Source organism: Uloborus diversus, chromosome 2 (genome assembly GCF_026930045.1).
Source record: "Uloborus diversus isolate 005 chromosome 2, Udiv.v.3.1, whole genome shotgun sequence".
NCBI lineage: Eukaryota > Metazoa > Arthropoda > Arachnida > Araneae > Uloboridae > Uloborus > Uloborus diversus.
In genome coordinates, this window is record NC_072732.1 from 98508052 (window position 1) to 98528805 (window position 20754).

The 20754-nt window shown below is 32.1% G+C and overlaps 1 protein-coding gene across 2 annotated transcripts in view; it reads left to right on the top strand.

Moving 5' to 3' along the window:
- LOC129235297 (trafficking protein particle complex subunit 11-like) overlaps positions 1–20754 on the top strand; it is a 121265-nt gene that overhangs the window by 82650 nt on the left and 17861 nt on the right. For both annotated transcript variants that reach the window (XM_054869026.1, XM_054869025.1), the window contains exons 22-28: positions 2914–3089; positions 12314–12402; positions 12624–12683; positions 12768–12893; positions 16780–16887; positions 18293–18344; positions 20150–20255. In XM_054869026.1, the coding sequence (XP_054725001.1) occupies positions 2914–3089; positions 12314–12402; positions 12624–12683; positions 12768–12893; positions 16780–16887; positions 18293–18344; positions 20150–20255 (717 nt within the window). The remainder of the gene's footprint in view (positions 1–2913; positions 3090–12313; positions 12403–12623; positions 12684–12767; positions 12894–16779; positions 16888–18292; positions 18345–20149; positions 20256–20754) is intronic.

Below are 20754 nucleotides of genomic sequence, written 5' to 3' on the forward strand. Positions count from 1 at the left end.
AGAGCAAGCATTATATTCTGCAATCATTTACAATTAAAATTTATAAGTCAAATTTAAATTTTGAGAATAATGAAGTTTGTAATGCTTCAATAGAATAAATCTTTATTTTAATGTCCCTAAAGTTAATAAAACTTATTTATTAAAAATTATGCAAACAAGGTAAGTATAGAAAATATGGAGTTTTTATATTAAAAATGGATTTTCGCTACAAACAAAAATTAGTTATAAAAAATATAAAAATACCTTTGCTTAAAAAATAAAAGGAAATATAACAACGTTAAAAGTACAGTGCAGGAACACTGCAGACACGTGTTTTGGCGTTACAAGGAATTCTTTTTTGATTCACAAAATGGTAGCTCGTGGATTTAAAGGCATCCGACAACAGTCAGATTTTTTTGTCGAATGTCTGTACATTCTTTAGCTCACATGTTATGCGCTGAAAAAGATGTTCCTTGTAATGGGGGGGGGGGGGCGAAACACGTGTCTGCAGTGTTCCTGCACATTTGTTGCATTAAAAAAATTATGTTTGGTGGGCTAAAACTATAATTGATTGGTATACATTGAAACCCCTCCTAACGGACACCCCTCTGCGGACAATTTTTTATTCCCCAGTTCCAATGCAAATAACATTATTAAACCCCTATCCTGCGAACACCTCTCTATTGCGGACAAAAAAAAAGTCCTGTTAGTGTCCGCATTAGAGGGACTTTACTGTAATTTGTTTTAATTCCAACTTGATAAATCATACCTTTTATTTATTTATTTTTAATTTTAAAAATAATTTTTTTGTAAAATTTTTGACACAAACAATTGTTTATAGAATGCGCAATTGAATTTCAGCAGGAATTTAGTTTTAAAAACTATTATATGGACAAGGAGGTCTATACTACTGTTCCAATAAGTTCAAAGTTCATCACATGTGTGTCGGTGGTTCTTCTTAAAACATAATTGGTACTTGGTAACTCGGCTGAGTATTGAAAGGCCGAGTACTCGGTAACTCGGTACTCGGCCGAGTAGTGAAAGGCCGAGTACTCGGTACTCGGCTACTCGGCCAAAGTGCTACTCGGTACGTCTCTACTTATATCTATTTTTATGCACAACATGCATAAAGAAAGCATAAATTAATTTTGTGTTCTGTTTATAAAGAGGAGCTGGCAATGATATTCCTTTGGCAGTCTTTAAGAATTTTTCTATGTAATTATTTGCAGAGCATTAACGCATCCATGACTACTTGCGTCATTTCCATGATAGAATCTTCCTTCACTAACAAATCAGAAAGATCATTTCTATTCTCTAGGAATGGCTCAAAATGTTCAGTTTGAACATTTTTGGTTGTGTGTTAACAATGTCGGTATCCTCGTTGGTTTTGGCCGCATTTGTCACTCCTAAAAGCTCTTCCTCCGGTGAGTTCTGAACTGTGTGAGTATAATAACTTTACTTCTGGAAAGAGCTTTGGAACCAATTACGTAAAATGTCTCCAGTAGCCCAAGCTTGATTATTAGCACGCCAAAATGATGTTTATTACGTGTAATCTGTAAACTTTAGGAGTTTGAATTTTGAAATATGGGAAAATTTTATCTGTTTGCCTTGCCGCATCCACGTAAAATAAAATAAAGGTGTCAAATCTTAAACCACATATAATCAAAAACTGCATAAAATAAATCCGCGTAAAATGAGGGTCTACTGTATTTGAAATCATTTTGTAAAATGATATGTTTTCTGCTCTTACTTTTCACTCTGGTTTGAAACACATTGTTTGCTAAACTAATGCTTTTAATTTTACATTTAGGTATAACTATTTCCATTTTTCTCATGTGTGATGTAATATTGAAGATGATTTTCTCTTTACAGACTACAGCATGAATCAAAACAATTCAATAAACACCAACCTTTGGGGGGGAAATTGCATTTGATGCACAAAAAAGGGAAGTTTGGAATAGCCTAACAAAAATAGAATAAACTCGGCTAAAATTGTATTCACAGCAAGTGAACTACTCCAACTTTCCTTTTAAGAGAATGCAATGTAAATTATCATTTTCTGAAAATCAAGTCCTGTAGATCATCTTGTCGTGCAAGGGGACCCCCCTGTTGGTTTCTTTTTCGGGCATATCCCTGTCCCTTCAAAATGTTCATCACATTTTTGGAGGAAACCTGACTATGGCACCCTCTTCGAAAAAACTTCAGAACCCCTTCTGTGCATTTTCTAAACTCATTGTTTTTGTGAAAGATTTTTGTGGCAACATTCAAATAGTATTATTTTTCCTTCATCTCAAAAAATTGTAATCTTCTCCATACATAAACTTGAAGATAGAAATTTTATTGCATGAAATGAACATAGACCATCCATTAAGGAAATCCATTAGGGAATTTACCTATTGCAGACCGCCCCTCCCCTCTTGTGATGCTGTTGCAAACATGTGTATATATTTCACATTTTAACTAATGCAATGCTTGTTGCATTTACTGTAATAAAATGCTGCAATAACCTTAGTGCAATATTTACCTTCATGTTAAATTATAAAATGTTACAAGGCAATCTTTTCTCTCTAAATGTATAATGAAAGTATTAATCTATAGTTGAAGGAAACCTAACCTGGCAGCATCCTAATCTCAATATTAAGACACTGCCAGGTTAGGTTTGTACCAATTTTAGTTAAAATATATTGTGTAGTTTGATTAAGTTTTTTAAACATTTGTATTAATGCATATGTTTATATAATCCTTCTTGGAAATTAACCTACATTCAAAAAACAAATATTAATGGCTCTGAAGTAAATCTGAATCCAAAACATTAAAAACATTTAAAATACTGCTGTCATAATAAAAGTGTTTACGTATATTTCTATTTCTTAAAAATTCATTAGCATGCTTAGTTTCTACTATGTCATTATTTAAAGCTTATTATTTTAATAGGATTCTGCCAAGAAATGCTCAAATAACTATAGATGTAGAACATCAACCTCCAGTTCTCATCAATGAGTTTTATGACTTTTATGTTAGTATTGTAAATGATGAAATCAGCAAAATCGAAAATGTTAAGCTTTCTGTGTCTTTAAAAGAAGGTCAAGAACAATTTATACATGAAACAAGTAAGTTATTTTAAACTGCTGATTTCATCGCAAAAAAAGAATCTCATTTTATTGGTTTTGCAATGCATACTTTAAGTTCTTTTTTTTTCTTCTTGGGGGTGTAGAATGATCATTTTATATAAATTACATTGTGTATTTGAATCAAATTATGTTTCCTATTGGGGACGGGGGAGCGAGATTTCCCTTTTGTTCTAGATCAGTTGTGCCTAACTTTTCTTTGCCCAAGGGCTGCACCCATGGGCGCCCATATAGGGGTGCAAGTGAGAGTCCCCCCCCCCTTAGAAATTTCAACTTCCTTGCTTTTAGTACTTTTTTCTTTGCAAAAATGTAAACATTTCTTCTCCAGCTATTACTGATTAAGTTATTAAAAATGTCAAACTTTAATAGCTCTAATCTGTTCTGAAATCATTTTCCATGGGGAAAATAACTGAGCCCCCCCCCTTAAAAATTTCCATGTGGGTGCCCTTGGACTTTTTTTGGCCTGTTTTTAATTGGTTTCTTGAGCTAAAGATTCACATGAGTTGTCAAATAAGAGGAGATGGGAATTCCCACGCTCATCCCCCCTCATATTAAAGTCATTTTCACTGGCTAGAACAGATATAAAAATTTAAAAATATTTCATTCTTTTTTATATAACCTGAGAAAATATAAAAAAGATAGAAAATTATAGACGAATAATTATTATCATTACTTTGTAGCGCAACATGTACAATGCATGCTTTTCAGAAACCAATCGCTACCAAGTCGCTTGACAAGTTAGGTGATTAACAAGCGAGTTGGTAGATTATTTCATGTTTTTTAAAGCAACTGTTGATGTTTTGAATTTAATGTTATGGCAAATTATTTTAAATTGCAAAGAATTTTTTTAAGTTTTTTAAAGGGTGTGTATGCATTTTAGTTTAAGAAAATGATTATTTTACATTAGATGGGGGGGGGGAGGGGAGATAGGAGTGAAAGATCAAGGGACTTCCTTTAAATTCTTAGCATGAGCATTGCCTTGCAGGTACTGCTAGTTCCTGATAAACTCTGAGATTTTAATTTATCTACAGGAGAATTAATATTTATCAATTTATCATAGAATAGTTCAGTGGTTCCCAAAGTTCAGATCTCCACGGGCCCCTCCGAAAAAATTGCGAACTTGACCCCCCCCCCCCCTCCAACTTGATGCGTGCAAAAAAAAAAGGATTTGATGCAGTTTAATCTATTTTTCTAATATATTTTTCAGTTCTTTTTTTTACCTTTACATTTATTTATTCATTGTTCTGTATATTTTTCAGAGCTCTTGTCTGGTTTATGTTTCTTACATTATTATTTTGAGATGGAAGAAAAATTCTATTTGAACTTCAATTAGGAATAACCAAATTTCTGCAACAAGTTTACTAAAAAATGAACTTTTGAAGTTAGTGAACAAAACACTTACCCTAGTTTAAGTGTGTTAATTTTTCATATGAGTTGTATTTTTATCGCGTACCTGGATTTTAATCATTAACTATGGTTAGGACCAGTGGACGGAAAAACTACATTTTTTTTGGTAGGGAACTACAACTACTTTATTACAAATGTAGTTAACTACAACTACTTTTTTCAAAATGTAGCAAAAAACTACTTTTGAAAAGTAGTTGCTACTTCGCTACTGTTTACCTACTTTAAAAAAAAATAAAAATAAATAAAAAGCATACACTTATACACCGTTAGAGGATTGAACCAAAAAATTCGAAAAATGATTAAGATTATTAAATTGAATCATTTGAACATGAAATATAACCTAACATTATTTATTCTTTCCTTCATTTGCTGAGCCAATTTGTCATTCCAAATGTTTTTAAAATTTTTAGGTTGAATTCCTTCAATTTTTAAATCCTTTCTTGCAGCAAAAATTCGTAAAAATCATTAATATTTTCTTGACAGTGAATATTTCATTCAAGAAGTGCAACTTGGCAACTTGAAAATGTAAATAGATGCATTCATAATTTGTTTTAAATTTTATATATACATGCATATACATAAAATTGATTTGGGTAATAAAAAAACATCTTTTAAAGAAAAGAGAAAAACTTTATTTTTCATTACATCAGTTAATTTTATAGGATCTTTTTTTTTTTCCTGGAATTAATTTATTGATTTTGAGCTTCAAGCTAGAGGTCCGGACCAGAACACTACCTCCTTTCTTATGCCACTCATAAAATGAAAGAAAAGCATTTTTTTAATTTCACCAAATAACCTCAAAAATTAACAATATTTAAAAATTGACTTTTATCATGTCAATATATCAACACTCAATCAGTAAACAAGGTATGGGAAAATATCCCAAACGGTACTAGTATTTATGTTTCAAATATTAATAAATATTTGAAACATAACTAAGAATGCTTACTTTACTTCAGTGAGCAATTTTAAACTACAGTGGACTCGCGTAATAGCGCGATTCAATATCCACGAAACGTCTGTATAGCGAGCTTTTCTCGAGTAATGAACTATGGAGCTAACGCGAATTCCTCACCCTGTAACATGAAAATTTTCGGATGGGAATCGCGGGGCTTAAGTATCACCTTCTTTACTGGCTACTAAATAATAACTTCGTAAATGAGCTTTCCCTTTAGCATGACTGAAAGCGAAAGTTCCCCAATCGTGCTAGACCAAACATCGCTTTGTTAATTTACAAATCCCCACTCCGATGCTTTTTCATTCTAAATATGAAGTTGATGAAACATAATTTTACATAAGTGGCTGTTTATCCTAAAGTTTGAAAATTGAAGGAAAAATAGAAAGTCTCTGACAACTGAAGAAATGTAATGATTTTTGATATGCTTGAACAACTAAGAAGTGTGTCAAATATACTGTACAGTATCTAGTGTACAGTACTATTGTAGTAATGCATTTTTTTTTATTGCTACATGCTATACATACCCTAATGTTTCATTTTATGCCACTATCTCTTGCTGCTTTTGTTAATCCTAACAGTATTTTTATTCGTTAGCACAGCTTTTTAAAATATTCAGTAAAATTTCAGTTCTCTATTTTTAAAATTAATAATAATATTGCTTCCTATTATTCAGTAATAGGAAGTTAAGAAATGGGTTAAAACAATTTGAGGGAAGCTTTTCAAATGTCAAGCTTTAAAAATGATTTGCATATTCATAAAAATTGTATAGATACCCTTTTCCACAATGCAAAATTTCAACCTACGTGATGAGTCTTGGAACGCACCCCTCATTGTAGGTTGAGATTCGACCGTATATGCAGATGACATTGATACTGTAAGCTTTTTACTCAAGCAAATTTGCAAGAAACGGAAAAAATTTCAGTGATCATACATTTCTATCACACTTTAATATTTGTTGTTAATCGGCCAAGACAGTTCAATATCATCCTCTTCCATAACATTTACAGTAGCTTCCGTATTAGGTGGATATTGGTACAATGATCTCATTGACATCTAAAATGTTCATTTAATGGGACATTTTCAGTTGCCTGAAAACACAAACGCAACATGGGCGCCCATATGAAAACAGGGGGGGGGGGAGTCAGATATTTTCCCCATGATTTTGCAGGATATTTTCATAGAAACCGATCTACTTTTTAACCGACGAAAAAACGGAGGAGGTTCTCAATTCGACACGTATATATTTTTTTTTTTAATGTATGACCACGCATAACTTTTTACAGAACATTCTGATTTTGATAATTCTTTTTTTATTGGAAAGGGTATACCCCGAAGGTGGTCCCATAAAAATTTTGAAAAAAAATTCCTATCCTAAGGGTGGGAAAAGGGGGTTGATTTGTTGTTCACTCACAGATTTTTAATGTATGACCACACATAGCTTTTTACAAAATAGTCCGATTTTGATAATTCTTTTTTTATTGGAAAGGTTATACCCTGAAGTTGGTCTCATATAAATTTGGAGAAAAAATTCCTACCCTAAAGGTGGGAAAAGGGGGAGATTTGTTGCTCACTCACAGATTTGGAATGTATGACCACACATAACTTTTTACAAAATAGTCCGATTTTGATAATTCTTTTTTTATTGGAAAGGTTATACCCTGAAGTTGGTCTCATATAAATTTGGAGAAAAAATTCCTACCCTAAGGGTGGGAAAAGGGGGAGATTTGTTGCTCACTCACAGATTTGGAATGTATGACCGCACATAACTTTTTACAAAATAGTCCGATTTTGATAATTCTTTTTTTATTGGAAAGGGTATACCCTGAAGTTGGTCTCATATAAATTTGGAGAAAAAATTCCTACCCTAAGGGTGGGAAAAGGGGGAGATTTGTTGCTCACTCACAGATTTCGAATGTATGACCACACATAACTTTTTACAAAATAGTCCGATTTTGATAATTCTTTTTTTATTGGAAAGGTTATACCCTGAAGTTGGTCTCATATAAATTTGGAGAAAAAATTCCTACCCTAAGGGTGGGAAAAGGGGGAGATTTGTTGTTCACTCACAGATTTTTTTATATATGACCACACATAACTTTTTACAGAATAGTCTGATTTAGAATATTCTTTTTTTTATTGGAAAGGGTATAGCATGAAGTCGTTCCTATATAAATTTGAGGGAAAAAATCCTACCCTAAGGGTGGGGAAAGGGGAGCGATTAGTAGTTCACTCTAAGATTTTTTGATGCTGAATTGGGTATAACAAAAAAAAAAAAAAAAACTCACGATGAATGAGATGCAGACTTGTATGTCTCTCGTGTGTACTGTCTTGAGCAGGTAAACGACAGTATCTGCAGAAATGAGTTTTCGAGATATTTGAAGAATTGTGCGCTGGATTCAGTACTATCAACTGGGAAATGTTGGAATTATATTTTTTTAGCGGAAACCAAATAAGTTAGTTTGTACAACAAAGCTAACGTACAAACAATGATGACAAAATGCAAAAAAAAAAAAAAAAAAAAGATAAAATTGCAGTTATAGCCCTTTACCTGCACACGGCAGTGTAGACCTCTCAATCTCTGGTACTTGTGATTAGGGTTAGTTTTCAGTGCCAGTCGTCAAACATTTTTTATATTCAGGATTTGTATGAAAAAATATGGCGAAGTTTAGTGATGGTGACATACTATTTTTTCGTGACATACTTTTCTGCGTTACACTGGTTTCTTCGCTCGCGAGCTGCTTGTCGCATGGCGTTCAGACGATTAGTTCTCTCCTCGGAAGATTCGTGAAGTACCACCATTGCTGAACGGTTACGAGCAGCATCCAAACGCAGCATACGTTCGTCCTCAATTTCATTTGAAACTCGCTCTCTTATCAGATCTAAACGATGAGCGCGTTGCTCTTCACTCTCATTTGAAAGTCGCTCTCTTATCATATCTAAACGACGAGCGCGCTGCTTATCACCTTCGTGCAATAACCTATCGTTATTGTAGCTTCTCATTCTCGACAGTCTTTCCTCGCACTGACCTAAACTCTCCTGTGAACGTGTTAATGTAATTCTCTTTCTGTTTGCTTCCAACCTTTTTTCTTTCTCATTAATAGATTCTTCTAAACATCTTTTCCTCATCCGAGCAGCATTTTTTGTAGGTCTACCCATGTTAGTATATAAAGAATGCTTTTTTAAAATTATTTATGTAACACAACAGATAATTGTTAAAATACGATTATATATATATATATATATATATATTAATAGCTCAAGTAAGGTAGGTAGCTATTTTAAAAGTAATCAAAAATATAAGCATACAGATTATAGCCACATTAGTAGCTTATGGCCACAAAAAATTATAAAATAAAAACTTTTTAACAAAAAAATTGAACCGCCGAAAAAACTGAAAAGCAAAAAATAATAAACCATTTTAATTAAACCTTAATAACTAAGTTCTTAAACTGATGTAAGTATACCTAAGTATATATTTTTGTAATAATTTAGAGTTTTTAATTAACCTTAATAACTCAGTTCTTAAATTAATGTAAGTATACCTAAGTAGTTTTGAGTCGGTGCCAAACAATAAATAAACAAAGATCCCTAAATTACCTAAATTTAAAGAAATAACCAAATAAAATTAGCAATGTAATGTGAAATGTCCGGCAATAAACATAAATGTTTCAAAAAATGCTCCCTCCACACGCCATCATTAAATCATGAATACTAGTAGATCGTATGCAACAAAAAGTACCTCTCGTTGGAGCTTTGAAACCTTTGGGACCTCGCACGAGAGAGGCAAACAACCAGTGAGAAAAATCTTCAGGATCATGTATGCACTTAACGGCTACAGTTGTTATGCCATACTTACGCTGAATAATACTATGACCCACAAAACCATTTATTTGAGCTTTTAACAGGATGAGAAATCCTTCTTCAGTATGATGAACAATGATATAAACATTTTGACTGTTGTATATGAGGCAAAAGCTCAGTAGCAGCCAAATACTCGACACGTGCTTCTTCGAGACCACTCGACGACGTTCGGGTTTAACTTCGTGAACGCTCGGCATTTTCCGGCGAAGGGGCGTGTCGCCATACGCTACCGCTGCGCCTCACGCTTTACAAAAATAATTAATTTGCTTGTTTGGCACCGACTCAAAACTACTTAGGTATACTTACATTAATTTAAGAACTGAGTTATTAAGGTTAATTAAAAACTCTAAATTATTACAAAAATATATACTTAGGTATACTTACATCAGTTTAAGAACTTAGTTATTAAGGTTTAATTAAAATGGTTTATTATTTTTTGCTTTTCAGTTTTTTCGGCGGTTCAATTTTTTTGTTAATTTAAAAAAAAGTAGTGCGCTACACTACAAACTACTTAAAAATGTCCCTACAACAGTAGCGTTGCTACTTGTAGTGCGCTACTTTCAACCACTGGTTAGGATAAACTTACCCTGGCAGCATTGTAATCATCAAGAAGAGATAAAAGTTTTATTCATGCTGTAAGGTCGTAATGCTGTGATTAGGATCTGCGTAGCCTTCACAATGCTGCCTGCTTAAGTTTGCCTCAATTATAGGGAACCACCTCTCTCTTGATAGAGACTATCCACCAACTTTGATTGATTCCATTTATAAAAACTTTCAAATAAATCCCAAACTAATGTTCTTAACCGAACCTTCATCAGAAAGAATTTGGTTGTTTTGCCATTCTTTCCATCTGTAAGCTATCAGGTTGCTAAGATTCTAAAACGTTTCCAATTCCAGGTGGTGTTCTCTCCTATTAATAAACTTTCTTTCTCTTCTCTTAAAGATCCTATTCACCCTCTTAATTGTTGTGGAATTTATAGAATTAATTGTAGTTGTAAACTTGCCTATATTGGACAGACCCGGCGTGCTTTAAAAATTCGCTTGAAAGAGCATCAAAATTATGTGAAAAAACAACAATTAAATAAGTCTAGTATTGCTCAACATTGTTGGGATTCGAATCACTCTTTTGATTTTAACTCTTATCAGATTATCCAAAAATGCCCCAATTCATCAGATCTTGACTTTTGGGAATCCTTTCATAGTTTGAGGAACAGTTCTAACTTGGTTAACGATCTTAGTGCGGTTCCATATTTTTCCAACATTTGGCTCCCATATCTTTAATGCTGTCCTTTCCCCATTCCCCCCCCCCTTTTTTTCCCATTCATTTTTATCTATCTTCCTTTGTTTATTTTTAACTTTTTGTCTTGATTGACATCCCCTCCCCCCTCAATTTTCTTCTACTTATCTTTATTTTTCCTTTTTTCGAATATTTTTTGTTTCTGTTTATTTTATTTCATGGTTTTCAATTCTGCTATTCCTTTCTTGCGGTTCACGGTTACTGACAATTTCTTTTCTTTTTGTTTAAGCTTCGGCTTAATCTTTGTCCAATTGAATTCTTTCTTTCTGGGTTCGTACCTAAGAGAAAGCTCTTGGCCTTTGCTTGCATTCCTATTGGTTCCTGATCGGTTTATAACTTTGTCATTGGTGTTTGGCTAATCCGCTGTTTTTATCTTTTAAGCTGCATGCTTATCTGCTCTTGGCTTTTGTCGGATGTCTTTTCATCCATAAGCTCATTATTTTTTGCATTGAAAAAGGCGTTCCCTGTAACGCCGAAACACGTGTCTGCTGTAATTTGCAAATTTGTGCTTCTTCTAACGTTGTTTTGTCTTACTTCACCTCTCTCTACTCGCTATCGGTCGCCAGTCCCCGGAAACTAAGCAGTTTCATTCATCACAATCAATGCATTAACAATGCCTTAAATGTAATTATAATGCTAAAAAAGTATGCTTACCGTTTAATGCAGAAAAAACCTCTTGATGGGGCGTAAACTGAAATTTTGGGGCCCGTCACAAATGACTTTTCTGAGCCCCATATTGTTTACTTCTATATTTCACCCCTGATTTTAAAAATATTGGGCCCCCTTCAGACACATGCCGGGCTAATAGATAGCCCTTTCCCCCCTTTGTGCATGCCCCTGATTCCTGCCTAAATTTTGGTGTCTGTATGAAAATCACAAGCGTCAAACGTTTACTTTCACTTCAAATGATTTTCTAAAGAAACGTAAGCATATTATGCAACAAATTTGTAAAACAGTGGTACTCCATAATGATTCAAATAGACTTCAAACTATAGCATTTTATCTATGTCAGCCTTTGCTTGAATTTTTGAATGTTAACTATTAATTTTAGTCTTGAAAATTTTGTAACAACAGTTTTTTTAAAGTATAATATCCCAGCTGAAAAAATGTGCCTCAGTGTTTGCATTACTTAATATAGTTTAGTAACAGTGATTTGAACTTCGTCATGTACACAGAATGAATTAATGTGTATCTGTAATGTGTTTACTTGTTTACTTCTACGGAGGGGGGGGGGGGCTGCCGCATCCAGCATGAAGAACTTTTTTATTCCTCATAAATGTACATCCTTTTTGAATTAAAATATTGTTAGTCGTCCTTCAATCTCAATTGTATTAACGTTTCAGCTTGATAGCACTGCGGACCCCCTGGCGTGGACTTGTGGACCTCCTAGGGTCTGTGGACCAAAGTTTGGGAAAATCTGGAATAACCTTAGTAAATTACACAAAACATTGAAAAAATAGCTGAAATATAAAAGGAGCCACTTTCCAATCAAAAAGAATTGTTAGGAAGATGAAATGGAAATTTACTTGTTTTAAACGCTGATATTATTTATATTTTCTGCCTTTGACAAGTCATACTTGACACATGTACCAGGGGTTGCTTATTAGAAGAAAATTTTATATTTGTTGATTGTGGAACGACTGTAAGTCAGGATTGTTTAAACTTAATTACTTTATTATTCAGCTCATCTGTCAGAAACGATGGTGAATGTGAAACCAGCTGTCCAATATTTGAATAATGTATCTCTTGGAGAAATAACATCTGGAGGAAAAGTATGTTGATTTCTTACAGCTGAATTACATTTTTTAAACTTCAGCTATTAAACTTAAAGTATTATTTGTATTAATAGTTTTCACAGCTGTTAATGTATACTACAATCTTCATTTCTTACACTAAAAGAGTTAACAAATTAACTGGTCTTAATTGTTCAGCACTTTTTGACTAATTTTGCATAATGTAATATTTCAAAAATTAATCTATATAATTTTTCTAGGTTCAAAAACACATTTATATGAAAGCTTCTGCTGTTGCTACTCAAAAGATAGTTTTTGAGGTATGCCTTTCTTCTTTGTGTGCATATTTCCTCTGCTATGACATTTATCATAATTGTTTGATGCTTATCTTTTTAATTATGTAGGTTTCATATGATATTAATGTCGAAATAGATGACCAACTATTAAGCTGTTCTTGCAAAAGGAGTCAAGACTTAGAAGTTTTTTCAATTGAACCTTTTGAATTTGTGATCAAAACCTTAAATATGAAAGTAAGTAAGCAAAAGGTGCACTTCACCAAGTTTCAAACTAATTTTTAACCAAGTTTTGTGAAAATATTGGAAGGTTTTTAACCTTGAACAGACCCCGAAGAGTTCCTATTTTTCCTCGAAGAGTTCCTATTTTTCCTACTTTTTCCTACTTTTTAGAGCTCTCTCCTTATTTTCCTACTTTTTCCTTTTTTTTTCCTACTTTTTCTTTCTTAGCACTTCTAATTGTGCATTGATTCTTATTTTTACAATGCCGCGCCGATAATTTTCTGCATGTTTTGATTTTGAAAAGTAAAAGGAACAATCGGATCCTTAGCTTTTCATTGAATGACTAGACTATAGTAATTTTTGGAAGGAACGCCGCGGCGTTTGTGTGTTTAAAAGTTAAATTTTCGTAAGTGACTTTTTTTTGCCGTTGCTGCGTTTATGATCGACTTTTCTTTTTATCGCCCTGACTTCAGTCCTACTGTATTAACGAAACTAAAAAAAAAATAGATACTGGCACATTCTGATGCAATTATATATTATTTACTCATCAATTAGAAGCTTTAATTAAAGTAAACGGCCGACTGTTCAAAAAATGCGGGAAAAACCGAATTTCCTATTCGCCAATTTTTTGTATGATTACAAGTGAAATGGAGCTCTATTTAAACAGAAAGGCAATGCAAAACCTTAAAAGGACATAAGGAAACAAAAACTGAAAAACTTGTATACTGTATATATTTTATTGATGTTAGTACAACATAAAAGCGACATCTAACAGAAATTCGCAAAAACGGACCACTTCAAAAATAATCGCGGAAACTTTTTTCGTACATAAATATGATTATTGTTCATTCTAAATCGTAAACATGATTATAAAATTTATAAAATTTCATTTTCTTTCCTTGCAAAGAGTATTTGCAAAAAAAAAAAATAAATAAATAAATAAAGCGGCAAAACCTGGATGGGCAAAACGTTCCCAATTTTTGGAGAAAAAAATCGGAAATCAATTTAAATGCAATATTTTGTTTTTATTTCTTCTCATTTTTAAAAGTTGGGGGATAGAGTTACAAATTAATACGTATTTTTTTTCTTTTTAATGGGTATTTTCTACTCTGATATATCATCAATATCGAGGAGTTTCTCATCATTTTTATGTGCTGTGTTTCTGGCAATGCGACATTTTTGAGCATTTAAAATTTTTTTGACAGACTCTTAACTCTTTTCGGGGTGCGGCAATTATACCGATGCGGCGTATGTACTGTAAGTTATTGTACTTATTGCGCCTGATCAAAGGGAGGGGGAGAAAGAGATATATGCAGGCATTTGATGCCAAGTGCTCCCCCCCCCTCACTCTCAATTTCGTGAACAATTTCCGAATGAATATTTTTGTTGTATGGTGAGGATTGAGATAAACTATTTGCCTTCCCTTTTATGTACATAGAAACATTAGTAACTGATCTTTGTCTTTGATAAAAATGTTATGTTTACCATGCATGGATGTTTCCTTTTATTTTCGTGCCAAAAAATTTTGGAACAAGAAGGAGGTAAAAATCATCAAAGCATTAAAACATTATTCGTTTTTATTGCTTGATTAAAATTAGAACTGACTCATCACTTTGATTCCCTCCCCCGAACCCCCCCCCCCCCTCCGGAGGTGGCTAGCGAAGGATGTATACTGAATGCAAATTTTATCTGCAAACAAAAAAAACCGCACAAACATGTATAGCTAAGCATTAATTTTCCAAAGCCAGGGAGGGGAGAAATTGACCCCCATAAATGACGTGCCTGAAACAAAAATGTATGTTGAATGCTAAAAATACATAACATAGTACAAACTCTTTAGTTGACTTATTTCGTTATTTATTTAGTTTAATTATTTTGTTATAAATTTTATGCCCCATATTTAAGAACACATTTATTTTAGTTCTGTATTTTCAGTCGTTTTCCTTTTTTTTTTTTTTTTCAAATTCAAACATTTGCCTCTGATTATGCAAGAATGCATGTCAACTGCTGATTATTTTTGACTAAAACTAATTTAATATTTGCTTTGCTTTTGTATCATAGTTTATGATAACAGGAGCTGAAAGTGATAATATTTTTAAATGATAAATGGATGCTCTTGAAGGAATGTTTTCGTTTTTGACAAAACAAATCTGAAACAAAAATGGTTTTATTGAACCAAAATAGAAGTTTTATTATTATTATTTATTTACTTATTTATTTTTTTGCGATCGCTATATTGCATTTTATTCTTTCACACTTAAAAATTTTATTACTGTATTGGTGAAAGGTGTTTCTTTGTTTAGATTTTATTTTCATATTTTTGTAATTACTATCTTTGTTTCCACTAGTTTATTTTCCATACTAATGATTGTCAGTCGTCTTGACGTGCGTGTAGTCCTATCTCTTCCTATTTTTTCCTACTTTTTTAAGCGATTTTTTTCCTACTTTTCCTACTTTTTTAATTTTTGATTCCTTATTTCCTACTTTTTCCCCTCAAAAAACCACTTCGGGGTCTGCTTGAAGCTACAACAGCCATCTTTTTTATTTCATTACTAAAAATAACTATTTCAACAACTATAAAATAATTTCACTGTTCATATTGTTTGTGGAGGGGGAGGTATTTATCCTAATCATTGTTCCCCAATCATTCCAAAATTTTTGTTCCAATGTTGGAGAAAATCAGAAATTTGCAAATACCTCATCAAAAAACAGAGACATATGTTGATGTTCAGACGTTTGCATGTACTACATGCAGATTTAAGAATATCTTATAAAATAAGTATTTTCATGTCATTGTTGCATTTTAGAAACCTTGAAAAAAAAGGTGCAAAATTCGGTCTAGGATCCAGAAGGGGTCTTGATTCCCCGCCCCCCTTAAGTCACCAAAGATAGTCTAAAGCTGCGTTTTTGGGGAACTATATTTCATTACTAAAAATAACTATTTCAACAATTATAAAATAATTTCACTGTTCATATTGTGTGTGGAGGGGGAGGTATTTATCCTAATCATTGTCTGTCCTAAAGGTAGACCTAACATTAAATGTAAATATTCCTTTGCTCATATATCAGTTTTGTTATTCCATAGATACTTTATACAAGCATGCTTATCTTTACTAATATTATTAATGCAAAAGTGAATTTGTTTGTTTGTAATTCTTTTACGCCTTAACTACTCAACCGATCAAGAAATTTTATATACAAACTGTCAAGGGTGCAGAATAGAACATATCATTCTTTTCATTCAAAAAAAAAAAGCATTCCAAAATTTTTGTTCCAATGTTAGAGAAAATCAGAAATTTGCAAAAACCTCATCGAAAAACAGAGACATATGTTGATGTTCAGACGTTTGCATGTACTACATGCAGATTTAAGAGTATCTTATAAAATAAGTATTTTCATGTCATTGTTGCATTTTAGAAACCTTGAAGAAAAAAAAAGGTGAAAAATTCGGTCTAGGATCCAGAAGGGGTCTTGATTCCCCGCCCCCCTTAAGTCACCAAAGATAGTCTAAAGCTGCGTTTTTTGGGGAACTGTATTGTGAAAAATTGGCCTCAAACCCCCTATTTATGCCCAAAAATGCCCTTATAGTCCCCCTGCTGGAAATGACCCGTTCAAACTCAGAAACTGGGTGTCATTAAAAGAGATTCTGGCCTATTCGAAGCTCGGATCATTACTCAGATGTTGTTGTACACTGTATTTGTGCTCACTTACATTTCATAATCTAAAAAATGTATCCTGAGGCTGTCTTCTAGTTAGTTTTATAGGAAATCCATCTATGTACTTCTCGAGTTTTGTACTTTGAAAGCAATTTTACAAAGTGAAAATGTTTGTCATCTTTTTTTATTGTAGTGGTTTTCACCATATTCATCAGTATCTTATTTGACATTTTTGTAATGTTTAGTTTGAAGAGCAACATGTTTTGCGAGCGGAAGAACCATTCATATTGAAAATCGATGTTCATTCTTATTCCTCACTTCCTATTCACTTGGAGACATCATCGCTAGAATTGGTTAGTATAAAGGTTCAGTAATGCTTTGCTTTTGTGAAAAATTTCCCTGACATTTCCAAGTTGTTAGAAAAAAGTGTTTTTTTTTTTTTTTTTTTTTTTTTGAGATGCCTTACAAGTAAATTGTTTGGTTTTTAAAATTTTGTTTTGTTGATAATACATTGTCATGTTTTGTAGTATGTTTTAATATCAAAAAATTTACTACCTGTAAAATAAAACATTTTAAAGCCAACTGTCCTATTCATCAACCATCAAAGGAGTATTAAGAATATGTAGTAGACGTAGGAAATTGTTGATTGTTGTGTATTTTAACCACAATAGTTTTAGCTTTTCTGAAGTTTGCCTCTGGCAGATTTATTCAGAAAATCAAAATGAGTTATTCTTACCTTCCCAATCACAGAGTTAAGGAAGGAGGCTGAGCCTAGAATATGAAGAACAAAAAGATCAAACAGATAAACATCAATGATTTGGTGGTCACATTATATATTTCTGAAATCCTTGGTTGATTCAGCTGTATATACATTGTTTGTTTCAAAAATACAGCAGGCTGTCTATCCAGTTGGAAAATCTGAATAACCTGGAAAAGTCGGAGAAATTTTTTAGACACTTAGAACAAATGGAAATGTCGGGAAAATTTTTCATTCATGAGGAAAGTATGGAATTTTTCTGGTCAAAACGTTAAAGATGAAAAAATTGCCTTTACTTTTTTCAAGCAGATTACATATTTTTATATTTCTATTTCAGATTAGCTATCAGTTGCTTTTTTTTTAATTAAAATTTTTTACATCATAAAAAATATACATCATAGAAATTGGGTGTTGAAGCTTTTTTGTTTTCTTTTTTGTGCACAAAAAATGTAAGTAAAATGTTAGTATTAATTTTTGTTTTTGTATATTTTTTAAATGTTTTTCTAAACTCTATTGTATTACGATGTGTCTGCATTCATTGTTTCAAAATTTTTTCTCAGCTTCTAAATTTGCAATATTTGTATGCTTTTATAAATACTTTTATTTTTTTGGTGACTGCCGCATTTAAATACTATAACTATGAAGAGAAAAATGAAATTTAAAAAGTGAAATAGCATAATACTAGCATATGGCTAGGAGATGAGTTGTATTGTGCCTTGAAATCATGATGTTATGTGTTGTGTACACTGTTCTTTGAGTGCCAGTAAAAGTACCTTGTTTATATCCTCTTTCTTTTACAAGATTATTCATCAAATGTTTTGAACATACCTTATGAATTTTTCATGATTAATAAATTGCATGGGCAACATATACCTTTTTTTTCTTTTTTTTCCAATTAATGAAAGATATTTTCAAAATTGTATTTGTATTTCTTTAGGGTAATATTTGAATATTGAAAACTGTGAAGCTGTTTAAAACACTATATTTTTCTTTCATTTCAGCCTCACTACATCAAATTTGTTGATGATGATATTTCTTCTCTGTTGCAAAAGTGTAAGAAGGCTTTTTTTCAAAATTATTTTGCTTTTTTGTATAAAAACATGTTTTGTAAAAACAGAGTGTCTGTAACTAACATTCAGTTATTGTAAAAATATGCATGTTATAATGTGCAAAATAATCAAAATAAATATATGAAAATGCCAAAAGGAACTGAATTTTGAGAAAGAACTGAATCTTTATCAACTCTTCACCTTTGTTTAAAAAAGGTTTTTTAATCTTTAACTTTGTTCAAGTGCGGAAACCTTTAAAAAAAGTTAAATTTTTCTTTTTAAGTCAATTGTAGGAGAACTTTTAATTAGTATTTCAAATGGATATTTTTTAGTGTGTTATAAAGTTTCACATTTCTCTGTGAAGGCAGAATTTGAAACATCTTGAAACCCTAAATCAATCTGATGAAGGAAAAGAACCCTCACTGATTTTGCTTTAAAACTTTAAGGAATGTTTTTCTTCTTTTTTGTATGCTACAATCTTATGTGTCTACATAGCAGTTATTTTTAATTCAAATTCCAACTTGAAATTATAAGAAAAAGTTACTGTACCAAATTTTATAAAACATGGGGGTTACTCAAAACCACTATATATGGTGTTTTTGAAAGAAAAAAAACTTTAAAATATGTGTTATATGATGTGAATTATCCTTCTAGTGTGCTACCATTAAAAACAACATTTTGACGTTTATTTACTTGTTTTTTGTTTAACGTATGGTGACCAGTCATTTATTTCATGGCATTCATCACATATCATCAAGGCTATAAATCTTTAGAACGGAAGAAAAGTTCACACAAAATATAGAAAAATTGTGTAAATATAGGAAACTGTGCACAACTCAGCAATTCTTGTGAACAGTTATTTTACAAAACAAGCAAATTGGTTGAGGAACGTGTCCATGATGTGTTGACGATATTGTTGCACTGATGGTGTTCAATGCTTACTTTTTGTTTATAAACTATTTCGAAGTTCAAACTTTGAGTTTTACTGGCAAACTGAACAGGATGTAAAGTAATGCAAGACAATAAAATAAGATTTGTAGAGTAAACTCCTGATTATCTGTGGGGCAGATTATCCATGTCCTTTCATACTTTAAAAAAAATTCTTTTCTTCAGCGATGAAATATTTAATGTGGATAAATGCTCACATCTTGACTTAAAAAGTGAAAATTCTGTTTTTAGACATTCCTATTTCTTTCTTCCCCTTCCTTTCCCCTTAAGCAATCCGTTTTAAGCTTTTTCATGCATTTTTTGCATATAATATAGTTTTAGCTGTTGTTTGTATTATTGATCCTTTTAAGCTATTATCTTTTCACGCTATATATTAAGCTTTAGTATCATTTTCACCTAATTTGCAGATTATCTACTAATTTGCTTCTCTGCGGTTACCGTGCCACCTTATTCCATGGATAATCGTGAGTTTACTGTAGTTGATTTTGAGTCAAGCTAATATTTATTCAAGAAATTTGTTTATAAAGATTGAAACTAAAAGTTTTTTTATAGTTTTTTAATTTTACCAAACTAATCTTTTAGTTAGATAAAATAAATAAGTTCCTTTGTGCTGAACAATAAAGTAAGAAATAACAACCTCAAAAAAGCACAAATTGCAGATTACTGCAGACACATGTTTCGGCGTTACAGGGAACGCATTTTTCAATTCAAAAGGTAATGAGCTTAGAGATCCAAGGGCTCATTACTTTTTGCATTGAAAAAGGCATTCCCTGTAACACCGAAACACGTGTCTGCAGTAATCTGCAATTTGACGTTGTTATTTCTTACTTTAATCTTTCAGTATTATTTTTTATGTTTCAGTGACCCTAAACACCAATGAAGTTGCCACAGAGTGCTTTATACTGAAAACAACTGAAGAAAGTCCTCCTGAAACACACTTAGGAATGTTTTCTTTGAAATGGATGAGGTAAAAAAATTCTGTTACTTCTCATTAATAATTTAGTTCCAACTGTTCACCAGAACACGTCTGTAACTAGTTCAACTTGATTGCAGATCTATGCATTAAAAACGCTATATTCATGGTAGAAAAAATGCTTTAATTTCTTTCTCCATGTTGGCAATATGTCTTTCATTGAATAATTTATTTATTTAGCTATTGGAAAGATATCAACGAAATCTATATCAGATTGCGCAACAATCTGGTTCTAACCAATCTTTCATACTTGGTGAAAAAATAATTATTTTTTCTTTTACGGAATGGCAATGATCTGTTTGTTTTAAAACCAAATCACCACATTTCCGTTAGGCATTAACTATTTTGTGTGTTAGCCTATGACTATTATTTGGATGCAGTCTGTTACTGAACCATGGGGCATGTTGGACTGGTCTCAATTCTGTTAACATTATTAATATTTAATTTATGACAAACAAATACGTCTATAGTCCTACAGAACCTATAATAAAAT